The sequence below is a fragment of the Microcaecilia unicolor genome, chromosome 13 (assembly GCF_901765095.1).
Source record: "Microcaecilia unicolor chromosome 13, aMicUni1.1, whole genome shotgun sequence".
Classification (NCBI taxonomy): Eukaryota; Metazoa; Chordata; class Amphibia; order Gymnophiona; family Siphonopidae; genus Microcaecilia; species Microcaecilia unicolor.
Window position 1 is genome coordinate 91069252 of NC_044043.1, and position 23039 is coordinate 91092290.

The following is a 23039-nucleotide window of genomic DNA, read 5'->3' on the forward strand; positions in this document are numbered from 1 at the left end:
GCGAATCAAAGAGGAGTATTATAACTCTTCTAAATTAGGGGCGGGCTAGGGCATGGACTAACCATAAAGGCTGTCCTAATTTTATGAGGTGAAGTTAACTGACTTTGAGTCTGAATATCAGCCAGTGGCCCAGTTAACTTCCAGATGACCACTGAGACACCTCCATCTGACCCCCATACTTGGATAATTATTATTATTATTATTTGTAACACTTATACCCCTCACTTTCCTACTCGCTAGCAGGTTCAATGCTGCTTATATAGTGCATCAAGTTTACAAAGTGACATAGAATGGATACAGCTGTAATATAATGAATGAAGAGGTGGTCATTTGGATGTGGATAGGTGAGAAGGGCAAGGGAGGAGGATGGTAGAGGTAGGGGAGTGGGAGGCAGGTGTGTAATGGGATTATCAAGAATGTGTAGGGAGGGGTTGGAAGAAGGATGTGCTTGGAAAGGATTAAATAGGGGAGCATATTCAAGGTTCTGTCATCATAGTCTAATCCGGGTAGCGTATAGATTAAATCAGGTCATTTGTGTAGGCTTGCTTGAAGAGGTAGGTTTTTAACAGCTTCCGGAAGGGCAGAAGGTCATTGACCATTCGAATGGATCTTGGTAAGGCATTCCAGAGTTGGCTGCCTACAACAGAAAAGTTGGATGCGTAATATGTTTTGTATTTAAGACCTTTGCAATTGGGAAGATGTAAATTGAGATAAGTTCGAGAAGATTTAGAGCCGTTTCTGGCTAGAAGATCAATCAAATTGTGCATGTTTTACTGATTACTTCTACACATAATATACTCTCTGTATGATAACTTCCATATAACTAGAGCAATTAGTTATTAACTATTATTATTACTACCTATTGTCAAGAGTTGTTATTTCAAGTATTAATTATCATAAGCATAAGAATAACTTTAATACCACTAAATGATGGGAGCTATCTTAATCTTAATTGAGCTACATGTCTAAATTTTCCTTCTATTTTTTTTTCTTCCTTCTCCACACGTGTTCTCCAACCTGTTCCATTTTTCCTGTGCTTTTTTTTTTTTATTTGTACCCCGCACTTTTTCCCACTCATGGCAGGCTCAATGCGGCAGGCAATGGAGGGTTAAGTGACTTGCCCAAAGTCACAAGGAGCTGCCTGGGCCGGGAATCGAAGTCAGTTCCTCAGGACCAAAGTCCACCACCCTAACCACTAGGCCACTCCTCCACTGTTGCTACTATTTGAGATTCTACATGGAATGTTGCTGCTCCACTAGCAACATTCCATGTAGAAGTCGGCCCTTGCAGATCATCAATGTCAGACTCACAGAAACAGAAGCCTGCGCAGCCTTCTACATGGAATGTTGCTAGTGCGTGTAGAATCTCCAATAGTAGCAACATTCCATGTAGAATCTCCAATAGTATCTATTTTATTTTTGTTACATTTGTACCCCGCGCTTTCCCACTCATGGCAGGCTCAATGCGGCTTACATGGGGCAATGGAGGGTTAAGTGACTTGCCCAGAGTCACAAGGAGCTGCCTGTGCCTGAAGTGGGAATCCAACTCAGTTCCCCAGGACCAAAGTCCACCACCCTAACCACTAGGCCACTCCTCCACTGTTGCTACTATTGGAGATTCTACATGGAATGTTGCTATTCCACTAGCAACATTCCATGTAGAAGTCGGCCCTTGCAGATCACCAATGTGGCCGCGCAGCCTTGTACATGGAATGTTGCTAGTGGAATAGCAACATTCCATGTAGAACCTCCAATAGTAGCAACATTTCATGTAGAATCTCCAATAGTAGCAACATTCCATGTAGAACCTCCAATAGTAGCAACATTCCATGTAGAACCTCCAATAGTAGCAACATTTCATGTAGAATCTCCAATAGTAGCAACATTTCATGTAGAATCTCCAATAGTAGCAACATTCCATGTAGAACCTCCAATAGTAGCAACATTTCATGTAGAATCTCCAATAGTAGCAACATTCCATGTAGAACCTCCAATAGTAGCAACATTTCATGTAGAATCTCCAATAGTAGCAACATTCCATGTAGAATCTCCAATAGTATCTATTTTATTTTTGTTACATTTGTACCCTGCGCTTTCCCACTCATGGCAGGCTCAATGCAGCTTACATGGGGCAATGGAGGGTTAAGTGACTTGCCCAGAGTCACAAGGAGCTGCCTGTGCCTGAAGTGGGAATGGAACTCAGTTCCTCAGTTCCCCAGGACCAAAGTCCACCACCCTAACCACTAGGCCACTCCTCCACTGTTGCTACTATTTGAGATTCTACAGGGAATGTTGCTATTCCACTAGCAACATTCCATGTAGAAGTCGGCCCTTGCAGATCACCAATGTGGCTGTGCAGGCTTCTGCTTCTGTGAGTCTGACGTCCTGCACGTACATGCAGGACGTCAGACTCACAGAAACAGAAGCCTGCGCAGCCTTGTACATGGAATGTTGCTAGTGGAATAGCAACATTCCATGTAGAACCTCCAATAGTAGCACATTCCATGTAGAACCTCCAATAGTAGCAACATTTCATGTAGAATCTCCAATAGTAGCAACATTCCATGTAGAACCTCCAATAGTAGCAACATTTCATGTAGAATCTCCAATAGTAGCAACATTCCATGTAGAATCTCCAATAGTAGCAACATTCCATGTAGAATCTCCAATAGTATCTATTTTATTTTTGTTACATTTGTACCCTGCGCTTTCCCACTCATGGCAGGCTCAATGCAGCTTACATGGGGCAATGGAGGGTTAAGTGACTTGCCCAGAGTCACAAGGAGCTGCCTGTGCCTGAAGTGGGAATGGAACTCAGTTCCTCAGTTCCCCAGGACCAAAGTCCACCACCCTAACCACTAGGCCACTCCTCCACTGTTGCTACTATTTGAGATTCTACAGGGAATGTTGCTATTCCACTAGCAACATTCCATGTAGAAGTCGGCCCTTGCAGATCACCAATGTGGCTGTGCAGGCTTCTGCTTCTGTGAGTCTGACGTCCTGCACGTACGTGCAGGACGTCAGACTCACAGAAACAGAAGCCTGCGCAGCCTTGTACATGGAATGTTGCTAGTGGAATAGCAACATTCCATGTAGAACCTCCAATAGTAGCAACATTCCATGTAGAACCTCCAATAGTAGCAACATTTCATGTAGAATCTCCAATAGTAGCAACATTCCATGTAGAACCTCCAATAGTAGCAACATTTCATGTAGAATCTCCAATAGTAGCAACATTCCATGTAGAATCTCCAATAGTAGCAACATTCCATGTAGAATCTCCAATAGTATCTATTTTATTTTTGTTACATTTGTACCCTGCGCTTTCCCACTCATGGCAGGCTCAATGCAGCTTACATGGGGCAATGGAGGGTTAAGTGACTTGCCCAGAGTCACAAGGAGCTGCCTGTGCCTGAAGTGGGAATCCAACTCAGTTCCCCAGGACCAAAGTCCACCACCCTAACCACTAGGCCACTCCTCCACTCCACTTTTGTTTTATCTGCACAAGTTTAGCATCAATACATGTCCGAATTACTTAATCTGATTGAAAACAGGGCACTTCAATCTGCACCAAATCCTGTCTTAGGCTACCCAAGATCTCTTGGCTCCTTCTCTTTCCTCTCTGCAGATTCCTTATGCTCTGTCACATTCTTTCCATTTTCCTGAAACGGAAACCTCTCTGCCACAACGAGTTGTGTGAAAACTTGTCTAGAGGTCCTGCAGATGCCATATTTTCCTGAAAAGAGATGGCTTTGGGTGTATTTTGCTTTTTATGCATTTGCAGAAGTTGCGTTCCCCTTTTAAACGAGCTGCTGGTTTTTGCGTTATTGTGCAGGTGTTGGCCTTTGCAAGCTCCAGCGTATCGTCGGAGGGCACGTCGTGGCCCCCTACTCTTCCAAATACTTGGTGTCGCTAAAGAGAAACACGGGCCTTCACTTCTGTGGCGGATCTCTCGTGAGTCGGAACTGGGTCCTGACAGCTGCGCACTGCAGAACCGAGTAAGGATTGTAAATGGATCCTAAGAACCTCTATTTCCTCATTTATATCTCATTCACTCCTTGAGATTAGAGTTGTTGTGAGGAAATCTATCATTTTCCTATCAGCTTTCTACTATTTTCTGTAGCTGTTTCTTAAAAATTAACTTTGTGAAGAACAGAAATAATTTGCTCCTGATTTTCAAAGCTAAGTTTTAGTAAATTGTGCCTGTTTTACAGATAACAAGGTACTTAGGGGGCACCTACTGTAAATACAGAAGTGACATTTAGCACCACAGGACTGGCTCAAGGGTCTGTGGCATCCTGAGCCAACTTTTGTATCAGCCCCGCCCACAATCCAGTATCTCTTCTTCCACTTTCTTTCCCCCACCAGTGACCCTGTTTCTCCTCCTCTCAAGTCCCCTCCCCCCCGATGATAAAGGGCGTCAACGTCCCAGTTCAGCATCTCTCCCTTTCTCTTCCTTCCCTCCTGTCCTGTAGCTACTGAGCTCCAGGCAGATGGACAGAGGGAAGGGAAGAAGAGAGAATGCTGGACCAGAACTTGGGTGCTCTTTATCACTGGTGCCCTAGGCCAGTGCCTCGACTGGTCCATAGGTTATAGCACCAATTTGACAATGGTGTCAAGGCATGTCTAACCTGTTACAGAATAGTAGCACAAAGCCGCATTGATGTGCCGAAACGTAAGTGTGAGAGCTTACTCCAGGTCAATGGTGCGCCTAGTGGTGGCCCTACCATTAGGCTGAGGTAGGGGCCTCAGGCGGCACTCTTCTGAGGCGGCGTCAGCCCCTGCCCTTCTTTCCCCAACCCCCTTCCTCGAACTTACCTTTTCTATTCTTGTTTTTTAAATGGTGGCGGGGACAGTGGCAGCAGCGATTCCCATAGGCTGCCCTACCGCCGGTCCCGGCCCCTTCTCTCTACTGTGGCCCGCCTCTGTGACATAACTTCCTGTTTCCTCGGAGGTGGGTTGTGGCTGTAGAGAGAAGGGGCAGCCTATGGGAATCACTGCCGCCAGCTCTTGAAAAACAAGAAAAGGTAAATTCAGGGATGGGGGTTGGGGAAGGAAGGGGGGAGATGTCAGATTGTGGGGGGGGGGGGGGGGGGGTGGCAGCAGAGCTCATTCCTTGCTTCAGGCGGCATATTATCTTGGCCCGCCCCTGGGAGTGTCTTAGCGTCGAGGTTTGATCATGAGGGCCTGAGTGCGCCTTACAGTGCATCCATTTGCTATTATTCTATACGGTGTGTGCGTCGCTAGGCAGAATATCCTTGACACGCTTAAGCTCCACCCGCTGGTACAGCCCATTTGCTGTTACATGCCATGTGACTAGCACATCAATGTTATAGAATAATGCCTAACACCTGTGTGTAAATGCCAACTTATGATGTCATTCATATGCATAAGCGCGCCAGTGAAATACAGGTGCATTCCTGCAAGTATTTCAGGACCAGCTGTCCCAATTCCGATCTCTACACTCCGTGTAAAATGGGGATCCACATCTCCTGGTTTCAGTTCTGAAAAAATGGTCATGTTTGTTAAACCCTGACAATATTGCAATAGAAAAGAATTATGCACTCTGGGGGGGTCCTTTTACTAAGGTGTGCCGAAAAATGGCCTGTGCTGTTATAGGCGCGTGTATTGGACACGCGCAGGTCCATTTTTCAGCGTGCTTGCAAAAAAAAGGCCTTTTTTTCCGGTCGAAAACGGACGTGCAGCAAAATAAAAAATTGGCGTGTGTCCGTTTTTTGGCCTGAAACCTTACCACCACCCATTGACTTAGTGGTGAGGTCTCACATGTTCACTGGGCGGTAATCGTCAGCACACGCACACTGCCCAATTACCACCCGGTTAGCGCCACGCAGTAGAAAATAAAATACATTTTCTGCCGTGCGTATCGGACGCATGTAAAAAATGGAATTACGGCCCCTGGCACGAAGTAGCCGGGCGATAGTTCCAAATTGACACGCGTTGGAAGTGCGTAGGCTCCCTCTATTTTTATAAACATGCATTTCTGATCATTGAGCAACATCTCCTTAGGAGATAACCATTACCAAGAAAGTTTTATTGTTATTGGTTTTATTTGTTTGTTTGTTTTTAGCGAAGGCATCTTTACATTGTACCTTCTATCCTGTTCCAATTTCTCGCAGGCTGAATGAAATGATAATAGTTGCAGGAGAGCATTCTTTATCCATGTTTGAAGGTACGGAGCAACTCTTTCGACCCATCAAGATGGTGACACACCCTGACTACTCCTCTGTGTCCAGAAATGCTGACATCATGCTGATTAAGGTAACTGTCCCTCATCACAACCGAGATAGATTTATTTATTTGTATTTATTTAATACATTTTTATCCCGCACTTTCCCACTAAAAGCAGGTTCAATGCGGCTTACATAGTATTAGGTTATACAGAATTTTGTTAGATAAGGTAGGAAATTAAATATAACATAGGAATAGCATGGATGGGTCGGTAGAGATAGGCGATAGGGGGGGTAGTGATAGAATGGATAGAATGGATGGGTTGGTAGGGATAGGCGATAGGGGGGTAGTGATAGAATGGATAGAATGGATGGCTTGGTAGAGATAGGCGATAGGAGGGGTAGTGATAGAATGGATAGAATGGATGGGTCGGTAGAGATAGGCGATAGGGGGGGTAGTGATAGAATGGATAGAATGGATGGGTCGGTAGAGATAGGCGATGGGGGGGTAGTGATAGAATGGATAGAATGGATGGGTTGGTAGGGATAGGCGATAGGGGGGGTAGTGATAGAATGGATAGAATGGATGGGTTGGTAGGGATAGGCGATAGGGGGGGTAGTGATAGAATGGATAGAATGGATGGATCGGTAGAGATAGGCGATAGGGGGGGTAGTGATAGAATGGATAGAATGGATGGGTTGGTAGGGATAGGCGATAGGGGGGTAGTGATAGAATGGATAGAATGGATGGGTCGGTAGAGATAGGCGATAGGGGGGGTAGTGATAGAATGGATGGGTTGGTAGGGATAGGCGATAGGGGGGTAGTGATAGAATGGATAGAATGGATGGGTCGGTAGAGATAGGCGGTAGGGGGGGTAATGATAGAATGGATAGAATGGATGGGTTGGTAGAGATAGGCGATAGGGGGGGTAGTGATAGAATGGATAGAATGGATGGGTTGGTAGGGATAGGCGATAGGGGGGTAGTGATAGAATGGATAGAATGGATGGGTCGGTAGAGATAGGCGATAGGGGGGGGTAGTGATAGAATGGATAGAATGGATGGGTCGGTAGAGATAGGCGATAGGGGGGGTAGTGATAGAATGGATAGAATGGATGGGTCGGTAGAGATAGGCGATAGGGGGGTAGTGATAGAATGGATAGTATGGATGGGTTGGTAGGGATAGGTGATGTGGAGGGTGATGTGGGAGATATGGTCTGGGTCAATGTCGTTGTCTCTTCGGTGTTTGTTAGGTAGATCATATTATCTCTTAATAAAGCCAGACGTTCCATTAGCTACAAATGCAAGTTCTACCTCAAATGCGTCTTACCCACAGCTTGACGGTCCTATGTGAAGAAGAGACCTTTTCTGCTGGCCCTTTACACAGTATCATTATTTACAAAATATATTCCCATCCTTTCAGCTCTCTCTTTTCACAGTATAAACAAATTCAAGCAAGCATGGGCTAGAGGCAGGGGATAGAGGTAAGGTTAAGCAAAGGAGAAAACCTATGGCTTAATAGAGTCTTCTACAGCAGGAATTTCCTAACCTGTTCTGGGAACTCCACAACCAGCTGGGCTTTCATGACGTCCAAAATGAATATGCATGAAATACATTTGCATATCCAGATCCAGATGTGCCCTTGAGTCGAACCGACTCCTGGCGACCACACATTGAGGGACCCCCCCCACCCAATCGTGGTTTTCTTGGCATTGCCTTCTCATGCACTGTGTGAGGTACCACACTGCTCCCAACATAGGGGAAAAATTTGCACATACTGTACTAGGTTATTAATATATTTATATTTGTTATGCATATATTGAGTTTAATGTAGGTTGTTACTTCAGATTTTTAAAGCCTTGCATTTGGGGCACCATATGGAGCTGAGTGTGCTTTTAAATTGGTAGAATTCTGCTCTCTCTCCATCCATTTGCACAGTAAGTAAATCTCCGTTCCTAACCCTCTTTCTCTTCTCTTTTCAGTTGAACAGGCCTGCTTTGTATAACGCTTTTGTTTCTGTTGTACCACTCCCCAAGCAAGGGGCAGCAATGAACGAGGGCCGGTTCTGCCAGGTCTTTGGCTGGGGTTATACCAGCACCCTAGGCGGAAAGACATCTGACACCCTCAGGAGCGTGAAACTCCCCATCGTATCTAAGTGGAAGTGTAACGGTACAGCTGCCTACGCAGGACACATTACGAACAATATGATCTGTGCAGGATTCAGTGTTGGAGGAAAAGACGCCTGCCAGGTATGAATGAAATACCCTTCAGTTCTGTGATTCAGATGTTAACTTTTGACATGGGCTTTACTCCCTACGTAGGCTACTTAACTATACTGGAAGCAGTAGCGTAGCCAGGTTGGAGGAGCAGGGGGCGCGGACAGCGGACTTCCAACGGCACCAACACATATTTTAAATGTGACGGATCACATGAAAAATAGGCGCTGATGCCATCAGAAGTCCATTTGGGGGAGCGGCCACTCCCCTGGCGACCCACCTAGCTACGCCTCTGGCTGGAAGATATATTGGTTAGACATTCACCTGCTGTTCTCTGTTTGCCCTGGGTATAAGGTTATTCAGATGAACTCACGAGATGAGCACTTGTTTAAAACTGTTATCATTTCTTTTAACAGGGTGATTCTGGTGGACCGCTAGTTTGTGATGGCCGGCTTTTTGGGATTGTGTCCTGGGGGAACAGCTGTGCTAGCCCCAGATATCCAGGCGTTTATACAGCCGTCTCCAGCTTTCGGAAGTGGATCTACAAAACCATTGGCTGAGAAGCAGAGCTGCAGGTCCTTCCAAACTCTGTTCACTCTGTCACTTTCATACCATGTCTGTGGCAAAAAATTCCCTGGTGCGTCTTTTAGTTTGATGAACCAAGTGCCCAGTTCAAAATGAGAAATGAAGGTTAAAAAAGACACAATTCTTGTGTGGAAGAATGTGAAAACAGCTGAATGAAAATAAAGATCTTAAATATTTTGCATGCTTTTTCAAACTCAAACTCTGCTGTGTCTTATTAATGTCACTTCTAAGCATCTAATGCTATCTTAGAAATGCATTAAAAAAAATCCTCTTTTGCAGTGGTTTCCAAACCTGTTGAGGGAGCCTCCCAGCCATTCAGGTTTTCAGGATATCCACAATGAATACTCATGAGAGAGATTTGCATGCAATGGAGGCAGCGCATGAAAACCAGTCTCATGAATGTTCATTTGTGGATATCCTGAAAACCAGACAGACTGGGGAGTCCTTAGGGCAGATTTGGGAACCGCTGCTCCATTGTTTTAAAAGCCTGAAAAGCTAGTTATGTGGGCTGAAAGCACTTAAGAATGAGAGGCAAAGTTCTGAAATACAGAATTAATAGATGATATTTAACATTATCAAAATACCCCACACAGAGAATACATCTCCAACAGATCCTCTTATCTTTAAAATTTTTTATTTATTTATAGCCATTTAAATTTTTACAAGCGATAAAACAACTTGCTGGAAATACAGAGAAAGTAATATATAGGAATTATTTCAGTCAGGTAATTCTATTCTCTTCCTTAGACCACTAAATAGGGAGAGTGAAACAAGATAAGGAGATCAATTAAACAGTAAACAGAAAAAAATACCCCATGGTATTAACCTGATTATCCCCAGATATTACTCGTCTAATTCATTATTCCACATTGATCATCTGGTTGGCTTCTTCAAGGCCAATATGGTGTATAGTCAAATCATTTCATTGAAAACATACTTATTGTCCAATATTACTTAGAAATAATACATCTGATTACATTCTCTCTCTTTTAAAAACCAGAAGTTATTTAACAATACATATACTTAAGTCTCTAATTCAAATCCCACTGATTAAAGTAATCCCAGTTTTCATAGGCTTCACTCCTTTTAAAGTAATAATTGAGGAAATATTTCTGAGGAAAACTGTAGGAGTCATACCTGGAACTCTGGGAAAAACAATAATCTCGATATTAATCATCTATAATAATATTCATTTTATTATTCAAAATTTCTGGTCTATTATCATAACCACTTCTTGCTCGTGTAGAATCATTTGTTATATCAATTTTTTACTCTCAAAGGGTTCAGTTGAATTGTCCATGTAACTCTCTAATAAAATTATATCTGAAACAAAATTATTTACTGCCACCGTTAGGTCCCGAAGCGCCTTCCAGATGGTATTCAATGTAACCTCCACAGGAGCCAAAAACTCCAAGTTGATTTCTCTTAGGTGTTTAGGAGTGGTTCCGCCGATTCGGGTTCTGCTGTAAACGTCCTCCGTTTCAGCATATGCCTCTAACTCACTCCTCCACTCCTTTGGAGATCCTCTTATGTTAAGAAGTTATTTTATGAGCCCAGGCACTCGCAGAATCAAAATAGACTAAATTGCATTCACAGGTGGGTGCTGCTGTTTTGTAACAGGGCACCTCTGTGAAATGTCCAAAAAAGCACCTATCATATGCCTGTTTTAGAAGTGTTATTCACACTGTCCAGAGCTTCGGCTGCTAAACCACAGCCCAGTGCTCCTGGGCCAGACTGCTGATTCTGCCCCCCCCATCAATGCCCCTCCAATGTCCACCTCTTATATGGGCAGCTTGACTCCTAGCAGTAGTACTGCAAGACTAACACTAGGGGTCACCAGCACCAGTAAGGGGCAGGGGCAACTAGGGATCACTCCTGTCATGAGCCCATTAGACACAAGGGATTAATTAAGGTGGCCCTGTGGAGGCCTAGGGCAGGGTGAGAGGGGTGCTTTGGTTGATTGGAGGGGAATTTGGGGCAGGGGCATCAGGAAGGGGCTTATGTCTTTGGGGCTGGAGGTCATTAGGATGGGGACTCTAATCATGTGGCATTGGGGGTCTTTCAGGAGGGGGCCTCATGAGGGAGGCTTCTATTCAGGAGGGCATTGGGAGGGGAGAGTAGGGAAGGGGGAGGGACAGCTCCTCCTTTAGAGAACTGACCTCTTTAAGAAGCTCCCAGGAGCATTGACTTTGCAGCTCGTTTCTTCTGGGATAGTAAAATGCTGCCAGCTTTTTGTTAATACTATTTTTCCAGGAATAACGTGGACAAGCCGCATCATTTGAACATAGTAATGAGATGTTTTGCACCTCATTACTCTGAATCCCATGCTAACTTATTTTAATGTGCGTTACAGTAATATGCCCAAACCCAAAGCGAGTGATTTATAAAATCTTATTTAATAGTATGTTTTCTTATCGAACTACTGGCTGGTGGAATTTGCTCCCCCTCCCCCCGAGTATTTGGAAGATAACTAACTATACTTTGTTTAGAAAGGCACTTAAGACTTATCTCTTAAAATCTTTTTAGAAACTGTCATAATGCATTTGCTGTAAGCATTATTTCATTTCTGTAATTATTGTAATTAATTACACCATGGAAAGACCATGATCAAGTATATAATATCACATTCATTCTTGATTTAATCTTGAATTGATAATGAATGTGACTGTCGGGTCTTTACCTGCTATCACTTACTATGTTACTATCCAGCTTATTTTTGAAAGAGAAGGCCGGCCATCTAATGACACAAATCGGGAGATGGCCGGCCATCTCTTAAGGCCGGCGAAATCGGCATAATCGAAAGCCGATTTTGGCTGGCCTCAACTGCAGTCCGTCGCGGAGCCGGCCAAACTTCAAGGGGGCGTGTTGGCAGGGTACAGAAGGCGGGACAGGGGCGTGGTACGAGATGGCCGGCTTTGCCCGATAATGGAAAAAAGAAAGCCGGCCCTGACGAGCATTTGGCCGACTTTACTTTGTCCCTTTTTTTTCACGACCAAGCCTCAAAAAAGTGCCCCAATTGACCAGATGACCACTGGAAGGAATCGGGGATCACCTCCCCTTACTCCCCCAGTGGTCACCAACCCCCTCCCACCCAAAAATAAAAAACATTTTTTTGCCAGCCTGAAATGTCAAACCCAGCTCCCTGACAGCAGTATGCTGGTCTCTGGAGCAGTTTTTAGTGGGTGCAGTGCACTTCAAGCAGGTGGACCCAGGCCCATCTCCCCCTACCCGTTACACTTGTGGTGGTAAATGTGAGCCCTCCAACCCCCCCCCCCAAACCCACTGCACCCATATGTAGGTGCCCCCCTTCACCCATAAGGGCTATGGTAATGGTGTAGAGTTGTGGGGAGTATGTTTTGGGGGGGATTTGGGGGGGGGGCTCAGCACCAAGGTAAGGGAACTATGCACCAGGGAGCAATTTTTATTTTTATTTTTTAATTTTTATAAGTGCCCCCTAGGATGCCCTGTTGGTGTCCTGGCATGTCAGGGGGACCAGTGCACTACAAATGCTAGCTCCTCCCATGACTAAATACCTTGTATTTCGCCGGGTTTGAGATGGCCGGGCCCGGTTTCCATTATGGCCGAAAACCGAAGCCGGCCATCTCTAAACCTGGCGATCTCAACATTTGACCTAAACGTTGAGATTTAGCCGGCCCCAACCGTATTATCGAAAGAAAAGATGGCCGGCCATCTTTTTTGATAATACGGTTTGCTCCGCCCCTTTGCGGAGCCAGCCCCGAAGATGGCCGGCCATCTATTTTTTGGCCGGCGTCGTTCGATTATACCCCTCCACGTTACTATGTTAGAAATCTTTAAAAAGAACACAGAAAGATTCAAACAGTTCCTTGACACCATCTTAACGAGCTCCCCCACTTCCCTGCATCCAAACTCAGGAAGGGACCACTCTCTCACAGTCTCTTGAAAAGTTCTGATGACGTAGGTTTCAGCAATCCTCTGGTCAGCTTGTTCCAGCGTACATACCATTTTGCTCAGAACACTTTTCTGCCTTTTCATTCTAAACTTTCTCCTTCTGCAATTTAAGCTGATTATGTTTTCTCCTTGCCTCAGAGGCGACGTAGAACAATTGATTTCTGTCTGTTTTTATTACTTCCACGCTACATACATGTTTGGAACATTCTGTACTGCATGCACGGGAGCTGGCTCTGATCTGCTTTACAATAAGCAAGAAAAATACCCAAACCTCCGGAATGAAAGTTTAATTACAGAGACCGGGAAGTGTCCTTGGACTGTCTGTCAGCAGTTTCTGCCTGGAGTTTCATAAGTCGCTTATGAGTTAAGGTGTAAGCATAGGGAAGAATGAATCACATCAAGCTCCAGGCTTCGGCCAGTGCAATGTTCAGTGTATCTACCACGCAGAGGGTAATTTTGCAACTGAACACTCAGCTGCGTTTGTTGTCTACAAAATAGCTTATCTGGAAGCTTCCATACAAAGATACACCTACTCCGAGGCAGGGGCGTAGCCAGACAGCAGATATTGGGTGGGCTTAGTCAAGAAGTGGGTGTGCACCAAGTGTTCTCCTCCCCCCCCCAACCCGATGAGGCCAGTATCAGCATCTTAGGAAGCGTAAACGCCTGAAGTGGAGAGCAGTGTTTTCAGACCCATCAGGGGGAGGGTCTTCAGCTGGCAGAGCTTGGGATCCCCACTAGCTAGCATTAAATATGTGCTGCTGTTGGGTGGGCCTGAGCCCTAAGTGGATGGGCCCCGGCCCACCCCGGCCCACCTGTGGCTACGCCTGAGTCCGAGGTGGGAGTATAGTCACATAGTAAGTGATGGCAGATAAAGACCTGAATGGTCCATCCAGTCTGCCCAACAGTCACATTGTGATTCTGGGCAAGTCACTTAACCCTCTATTGCCCCATGTAAGCCGCATTGAGCCTGCCATGAGTAGGAAAGCGCGGGGTACAAATGTAACAAAAAAAAATTGATAATGAAATCAACAATGAACATGAGATTATATACTTGATCATGGTCTTTCCTTGGTGCTTCCAGGACATAGACCATAGAAGTTCTCCCAGCTCTGTACTTATGTTCTAACTTCTGGAGTTGCTGTTAAAGCCTGCTCCAGCCTATCCGAATCTGTCTTGTCATTCACGGGACACAGACTGTAAAAGTCTGCCCAGCACTGTTCTCGGGTTCCAAATTATTGGGGTCTCCCTCAAAGCTCTCTCTAGAGCTCTGTCACTTCCACTCTTGACCACTGATGCTGCCGGAGGAGGTAGTGCAGTCACTTTTCGTTCAGGGTGGCAAAGTAGGTTAGACCTGGCCCTGTTTGTGTGCAGGGCTCAAGCTGCTAATATAGAAGTACTTTTACAAAGGCACGCTGAAAAGTGGCCTGCGGTAATGTAGGCGCGGGCTTTGGGCGCACACCGATCCATTTTTCAGCACGCCTGTAAAAAAAGGCCTCTTTTTTTTTCCTGAAAATGGATGTGCGGCAAAACCAAAATTGCTGTGCGTCCATTTTGGGTCTCTGACTTTACCGCCAGCCATAGACCTACCGGTAAAGAATTTGGGCGGTAAGGACATATGCACCTCAGATGCCACTTGGCGTGTGTCCGCTACGTGCGCCAGAAAATACAAATTATTTTTTTCAGACATGCGTATTGAATGCACGCCAAAAATGAAATTACCCGAAGAGCCACGCGGTAGTCGGGCGGTTAGTCGATTTTGGCACACGTTGGGCTTAGTAATAGGGACCCATAGAGCACTTAGATGCTTCTGTCTGCTTAAATTGCTTTGAATATCGATCGGCCTGCGTATTTTAATATACATTTTTACAGCTGAGCAGAATGACCAGATTATCTTTCCTAATAAAATAGCAAGTGTGTAAATCACTTATCTGCCCTCAAAATTCTTTAATTCAGAGGTCCAAGAGAACCAATGATCTGCAAATCACTTCTTATAATGGGATCGTTCAAATCAAGGGGAAAAGAATCGTGTCCTGTCTCGTCCTCCCTTCTTTCTTTATCTTTGCCCCCTTGTTCATCTCAGATCTCAAGAACTCCTCGAAGACTTTATCTTGTGCTGGGAAAAATGTCAGAGACTGCCTAAATCAAAATATGCCATTCACCAATCCAGGCAAGGCCAAATGAGTCTTGAAGGATAAAGCAGACATTTCACCTTCTCTTCTCTACTGCAGTGCACTGCTGAAACCACTTACCTGGGTGACAGTCATTCTCATTACAGGCTTCTTCTGAACCACTACATGGCGCATGACAGACAGCTGGGGGAAGGAGCCTAATTGAATTGAATTGATTTTGGACTTGCAGTTGGAATTGTAATCACACAGCAGAACGTGACAGGCTTACAGATGACGATTAGGGAGTTTGTTTTCCGGGATGTCTAAGTAGATGAGCTGATGTGTCCTGTAGATTTTGCATTTAAAGATGCAAGAATATATCATTTATAGTCTCAATACTGCGGAGAAAATCGCGGGCTATGTCTAGAAGCCAGAGATATAGAGGGTCTGGCCTGGATTTCTGAAACCTTTACCACATCATCGCAGAATGGAAGAAGCTTTGTTTAATCAGGCCCTTACGTATAAAAATAGAAGACAGGTAAAGCTATCAGACGAAAGGATATATGTGTGCATCTTTAAAGGTTTAACAAAGAGATGTATCTAGCAACATCATGTATTCAAGTCCAATAATCCATACAATCCCTTTGCAACACACAATGCTGTTTTCTTCCTTGGACACAGAAATTAATTAATCATGAGCTTTAATGGGGAGGAGTCAAGATGGCAGCAGGACCCTGATGCTTTGCTCTGGCTCAGTGGCGTAGCTACGGGGGGCCTGGGCCCCCCCCAACTTTGCTCTGGGCTCCCGGTTTGGCTGGTGGGTGTCCCTAACCCCCGCCAGCTGAAGCCTTCATCCAGCACTGGTCTCTGGCGCCGCCACGTTGTCTGCCCTGCTCTCTCTTCCCCTCATGTCCGGCATGCTTTAGATTGTAAGCTCTTTGAGCAGGGACTGTCTTTCTTCTATGTTTGTGCAGCGCTGTGTACGCCTTGTAGCGCTATAGAAATGCTAAATAGTAGTAGTAGTAGTCTCTTGTAATCAGAGGTGATATTGTGATGTCATAATGCCTCAGGCCACCAATAAGAGCCAACCTCATCAGTGATGTCACAATGGCTTGATTGTCCTATACTTGGCTCACTTTTATTACATAGCTCTTTGAGCAGGGACTGTCTTTCTTCTATGTTTGTGCAGCGCTGCGTACGCCTTGTAGCGCTATAGAAATGCTAAATAGTAGTAGTAGTAGTAGTTCTCTCTTGTAACCAGAGGTGATATTGTGATGTCATAATGCCTCAGGCCACCAATAAGAGCCAACCTCATCAGTGATGTCACAATGGCTTGATTGTCCTATACTTGGCTCACTTTTATTACATAGTTCTTTGAGCAGGGACTGTCTTTCTTCTATGTTTGGGCAGCGCTGCGTACGCCTTGTAGCGCTATAGAAATGCTAAATAGTAGTAGTAGTAGTAGTGAATTTGAGTATGGGGACCCCCGCCAGCCAAGGTATTTGTGGCGGTGGTGCTTCAGCTGGCAGGGATTGTTAACAGCGGTGACAATGGGTGGGGAGGAGGAGGGCGGTGGCGGAACAAAATGTGCCCCCCCACCTTGGGCTCTGGCCCCCTCCCACCTCGAGGTCTGGCTATGCCCCATCTGGCTGATCCCTGTTGGCTTTCGTTTTTGATTTTCCCTCTACCTTATGCCGCATACTAAGATCAAAGGGGTAGTTAGGACTATACTTGTGCCCCTGACCCAGTTAAGGATCAACCGGTTCACTGTCTGGCAGGGGCGTAGCCAGACACCCAATTTTGGGTGGGCCTGGGCCCAGGATGGGTGGGCAGAATAACTTTGCCCTGTCCCACAAGTGATTTGGTCTCTCCCTCTCTCGCCTGCATGCCATTTGGTCTCTCAAACATCCTTCCTCCCTCGCATGCAGCAACTAACACACACTGCTCATGTTGACCCCACAGCCTTCCCTCTGATGCAACTTCCTGTTTCCGCAAAGGTGGGAATACATCAGAGGGAAGGCTGTGGGGCTGGTGCAAACAGTGCGTATCAGTCGCTGCTCACTGCAGGCAAAGATCTGCTACTTACAAGGTATGCAGGAGGGACAGTTGTTGGGAGTTTTTGGCTGGTGAGGCTTAGGGATCCCTGCCAGCCAAATCATAGGTGTGCTGCTACTGGGTGGGCCTGAGCCCAAAGTAGGTGGGCCTGGGCCCATCCAGGCCCACCCTTGGCTACGCCACTGCTGTCTGGGCCCCAAGGATGGATGCTGGGAGTGTGAGTTCCATGGTCGGGGAAGGCGGAGGAGTGTCTCCTCCACTGCATTTCCAAATGGCCCATTTACTGTGGTAAAATCCTTTAAAAGAAAACTTGCTGTGTCCATTTCTTATATTTTTTCAATCGTCTTTAAAACCTCCACTAAGGTGGGTCTGCCAGGACCCCTTTATCCTAACTCAGAGCTAATTCTACTTATGCCCTATGGAAACAGCCGGGAGGTCTCTCAAAATTGATGCCAGCTCTGCTAATCTGTTTCTGTTTGGTTCTGATCTGTGTTCAAGGAACAGAAAAAGTGTAACCTTCCAACTTAATCTTCCCCCTCCCCCCACCTCACCCTCCACATACACAGGGCAAAACTTGGCCTGGGTTGAGAACCCAGTGTTCTGCCCATTCCGCTGTCTATGTGGAAAAGATTTACTACTAAAACTGAAATGGAAAATGCACGGCCAGACTCTGCCCATGGTGCAACACTGGAGAATCAGAAACAGAATGTATTTCCGCCTCTGCAACATAACCAAAGTGCAGATATCCCAAAACCAACACAGAGAAAAATCAAAGAATGAGAAGTAAAAACTCAGGGGGGGGGGGGGGGGGGGGGAAGCAACAGCTATAGCAACAAATTATATGGCCTTCAGGCAAGACATTTAATCTGACCAGAGCCAGTGCTGAATACCAGAGAATCTGGAAATGACTGTGTAATTTCTTTCCTCTGTTTTCTCTCTTTTTCTTGTTATTACCTGTGCATCATTTTGGCAACATGCGCCAGACAAATAAAGTTTCTTGAATAGGACTCTGAATTTGAGAAAGGAAAAAGAATGGGGGAAAGAGTTCTGAGCAGGGGCGTACCCAGACAACAGATTTTGGGTGGGCCTAGGCAAGAAGTAGGTGGGTACCAAGTGTTCTCCCCCTCCCCCAATCACCACCAAAAAATATCTCAGCTGGTGGGAAAACGCTTCTTGCCACCTTGGCAGTCTGCAGCAGGCACGCGCTGAAAACTGAGCATGAGCAGGTGCCGGTATCGTGGAGAGTAGCGTTTTCGTTCCCATCAGGGGGAAGCCTTCAGCTGGCAGAGCTTGGGATCCCCACCAGCTACCACTAAATGTGTGCTACTGTTGGGTGGGCCTGAGCCCTAAGTGGGTGGGCCCTGGTCCACCCCGGCCCACCTGTGGCTATGCCACTGGTTCTGAGGAAAGAAATGCTGAAATAAAGACCAAAGAGCCAATATTTAAACTCCATTGTCAATGTTTTATTTAAAATGCAGACTGAGATGTTTAAAAATATTCCGATATTCAGTACCGTCCGCTATTTAGATAGTGCTGCCAATTATCCAGATAGACTATCAACCATTGGATAACAGCGATATTCAGCTCCCCTATCCGGATTCCTATTGGGACAACCTAGGGCAACAGTATTTTTGTTCTGATTTATCTGGATAGTCTTCCAGATAGAAGTACTGAATATTGCTGCTAACCTGATCATTTCCTGCTGTGCCTTCATTCTGCCCACAAACCACCCCACTGCTATCCAGATAAGGCCAGGGTGGTCTGTAATGATTTCCTGGGCACTAGCTGGCTACCACGACTGAAAATCATCGAATGGCCCCAATCCCCAGCATTTCTCCTGCTGAAATCTTGATCACCGCTTGTTAATGTTAGGTCGAAAATGTATCCGCTGAGCAGGACAGAAGGAAATCCTGATTCATGAAATCTTTTCTCCCCTTCTGTGTCTATCCAGCTCATTTTCGAAAGAGAAGGGCGCCCATCTTCCGACACAAATCGGGAGATGGGCGTCCTTCTCTCAGGGCCGGCCAAATCGGCATAATCGAAAGCCGATTTTGGGCGTCCCCAACTGCTTTCCGTCACGGGGACGTCCAAAGTTCAAGGGGGCGTGTCGACAGTGTACCGAAGGCGGGACGGGGCGTGGTTAAGAGATGGCCGTCCTCGGCCGATAATGGAAAAAAGAAGGGCGTCCCTAATGAGCATTTGGCCGACTTTACTTGGTCCCTTTTTGTTCATGACCAAGCCTCGAAAAGGTGCCCAAACTGACCAGAGGACCACCGGAGGGAATCGAGGATCATCTCCCCTTACTCCTCCAGTGGTCACCAACCCCCTCCCACCCAAAAAAAACAAATTAAAAAACCTTTTTTTTCCAGCCTCTATGCCAGCCTCAAATGTTATACCCAGCTCCATCACAGCAGTATGCAGGTCCCTGGAGCAGATTTTAGTGGGTACTGCAGTGCACTTCAGGCAGGTGGACCCAGGCCCATCCCCCCCTACCTGTTACACTTGTGGTGGTAAATGGGCGCCCTCCAAAACCCACGGGGCTCAGCACCCAAGGTAAGGGAGCTATGCACCTGGGAGCAATTTGTGAAGTCCACTACAGTGCCCCCTAGGGTGCCCGGTTGGTGTCCTGGCATGTGAGAGGGGACCAGTGCTCTACAAATGCTGGCTCCTCCCACGACCAAATGGCTTGGATTTGGCCGTTTTTGAGATGGCCGTCCTCGGTTTCTATTATCGGTGAAAACCGAGGCTGGCCATCTCTAAGGCCGGCCATCTCAACATTTAGGTTGACCATCTCTTAGGTCGACCTAAATGTTGAGATTTGGCCGTCCCCGACTGTATTATCGAAATGAAAGATGGACGCCCACCTTGTTTCGATAATATGGGATGCCCCGCCCCTTCGCCGGGCCGTCCTTAGAGATGGGTGCCCTTAAAGATGGGCACCAAGTTTGATTATACCCCTCTATGTGAAAAAAGCTGACACACGATGCAGGTCCTTGGTCTGTGTTTGGTGAGGGTCTGAATGGGACTCCGCTATTCTCTCTGTCAACCTCTCCTTATTTCCCATTTTCTCTCAGTTTATAAGTAAGTTCACTTGCCACCTGCAGATTTTGCTTCTCTGCAGATCTAACCTTTCATTTGATCAGATTACTTGGCAAATTGGTCATGCCTATAATTTCAACTAACATTTATTTAATGTATGTTATATGACAGTGCCCCCTGCTGGGAGTAAAAAGAAACAACAACCAGCAGCCTATCTCATCCCTCATGGTCTTTGGAGACAGAAGGAATTTTCCCACAACAGGACAAAAAAAGCAACATGAATTTGGTGTCACAGGTAAGGGGCTGTAGGAATTTGGTCTAGTGTACGATTATTCAGATTATTTAACAGGAGTAAGTAGATTAATCATGCTGGAATGGGGTGAGGAAGCAGTGCATTGTATCCTAGAGCATCGAATATGACTCACATCCATCCTCACTCACAGTTCTTTCAGATGCTTCTGTATTGTCCACCCCTCCTCTCTAGATCTGACTCCTGCGCACAGCTCTCCTTTTTGCTGTGCCTTTGCTCCATTACCCCTGAAGATGGCACATCCTTCAGTCAGTTCTGTGCCAAACTTTCTTGTGCCCGTCCTTGATTCCGAGAAGCTGCCAGGTGCTTGCCTGGGCATCTTTGAAAGGCTGGTCTCTTTTCTCTATCCCCCCCCCCCCCCCCCGTTTCTTTTCATGAATTATGACTGCCAGAGCCTTCCAAAGAATCACAGAGGCCCAGGCCAGTGCAAACTAGGAGGGTCCAGTCCTGGAACTTATAATAAAGAAAAATAGATATGGAAGTCCTTGAGGCAGATTTTTAGCAGTACACGTGTGCAAACGTGTTTATAATCAGCAGCTGAATTAATTTCATTTCTGTTAAAGTGGTAGGGAAGCCGCGTTAGTCCTCTTTTAAAGGAAATATATAGAAATAAAACTGAAGTTAAAAATGAACAAAGACCTGGGTTTCCTATCACATTGAAACTATACTGCTTTGTCGCCCTCTGATCATCCATCCATCTCTCCCTGTTTCTCACCCCCCTCTCCACCCACCCCTACCTTCCCCATGAGACTGTCATTGGAATGCTTTTATATTTCAGATATTTGTTACATTTGTATCCCGCGCTTTCCCACTCATGGCAGGCTCAATGCGGCTTACATGGGGCAATGGAGGGTTAAGTGACTTGCCCAGAGTCACAAGGAGCTGCCTGTGCCTGAAGTGGGAATCCAACTCAGTTCCTCAGGACCAAAGTCCACCACCCTAACCACTAGGCCACTCCTCCACTGTTGCTACTATTTGAGATTCTACATGGAATGTTGCTATTCCACTAGCAACATTCCATGTAGAAGTTGGCCCTTGCAGATCACCAATGTGGCCGTGCAGGCTTCTGCTTCTGTGAGTCTGATGTCCTGCAGGACGTCAGACTCACAGAAGCAGAAGCCTGCGCAGCCTTCTACATGGAATGTTGCTAGTGGAATGGCAACATTCCATGTAGAATCTCCAATAGTAGCAACATTCCATGTAGAATCTCCAATAGTATCTATTTTATTTTTGTTACATTTGTACCCTGCGCTTTCCCACTCATGGCAGGTTCAATGCGGCTTACATGGGGCAATGGAGGGTTAAGTGACTTGCCCAGAGTCACAAGGAGCTGCCTGTGCCTGAAGTGGGAATCGAACTCAGTTCCTCAGGACCAAAGTCCACCACCCTAACCACTAGGCCAGTCCTCCAATCCTATAGTCTAATATATGTCTCTATTTGCTCATCTCTGAATTTCTGATCTGAGGGTTACCTTCGAAAGCTTATCAAAAAATGTATTAAGTTAATGCAATAAAAAGGTATCATTTTCTTTTTTTGTTTGTTTTATTTCTATTTATTATGTTGAGTTAAAAAATGATTAAGCAAATAAACTTTTTCCCCCAAAATGTAGGCCTGGATCTTCTGTGTGAGATCCAGGCAAAAAGCCCTGCTAGCTCACCCTCTGATTGACAACTGTAGTACTCCATGTATGAGAAATGGGAGCTGCCCTGCCTGGTATAGTTGCTGCAGAAGTAAGGGGAATGGGGCTGTATGAAACCCATGCTTCTGAGAGACAAAGGAAATGGGACTGGCATCAGCCAGCTATAAAATCTGAATATCCATTAGAAAGCTGACAAATTTATTACCCAGTGGAAATGCTGGTTTCCAGAAAGGAGGGAGACTAGCAGAGATTTTATCGCCTTGCGCTGGGTTTACAGTCCCAGGTTTATGGTCTGACATCTTGATTACAGAGCAAATGTACCAGAAGCAAAGGAACCATCTGGAAGAGGTACAGCCCTGTTTAGGAATCGATGAGGCTGATGGTTCCAAATGAGAATTCCTGAGAATACTGGCAGAACCCTGCAGAGGAACTCACGAAGGAGTAGAGGGCAATATATTGTCTCCTGAATTAGACAGAGTCCTCCCTCATCTGCTTCAAAGAACAGCCTCCTTTCTGCCCAGGATTTGGGATGTGTTTGTGTACTGAAACCCGGGTCATCATAGAATACCTTTGAGAGCAAAATTGTAATGGAGAAAAAAGCTTTTTAGCTATCAGAGTTATATAAATACTAGTTAAAAAGGCCCGTTTCTGACAGAAATGAAACGGGCGCTAGCAAGGTGTTCCTCGGAGTGTGTATGTTTGAGAGAGAGAGAGAGAGAGAGAGAGAGAGAGAGAGAGAGTGTGTGTGAGAGATGGAGTGTGTGTGTCAGAGAGAGAATGAGAGAGAGACAGAGTGTGTGTGTGTTTGTTTGAGAGAGAGAGAGTGTGTGAGAGACAGAGTGTCTGTGTGTGTGTGACAGAGAGATAGAGTGTGATAGACAGAGAGTGTGTCAGAGACAGTGTATGTGAGAGACAGTGAGTGTGTGCCCCCCCTCTTGCAGGTCCCCCCTCCCCACCTCTCTGGTCTCAG

At 45.8% G+C, this 23039-nt stretch overlaps 1 protein-coding gene across 2 annotated transcripts in view; it reads left to right on the plus strand.

Moving 5' to 3' along the window:
* LOC115456779 (trypsin-3-like) overlaps positions 1-9146 on the plus strand; it is a 45195-nt gene extending 36049 nt beyond the window's left edge. Inside the window, exons 2-5 of one of the 2 annotated variants that reach the window (XM_030186071.1) lie at positions 3835-3997; positions 6137-6278; positions 8170-8436; positions 8820-9146. In XM_030186071.1, coding sequence (XP_030041931.1) covers positions 6147-6278; positions 8170-8436; positions 8820-8963 — 543 coding nt within the window. In that variant the 5' untranslated portion in view covers positions 3835-3997; positions 6137-6146 and the 3' untranslated portion in view covers positions 8964-9146. The remainder of the gene's footprint in view (positions 1-3834; positions 3998-6136; positions 6279-8169; positions 8437-8819) is intronic. The other variant, XM_030186070.1, reaches the window with a different exon arrangement.
* The last annotated feature ends 13893 nt before the right edge of the window (positions 9147-23039 follow it).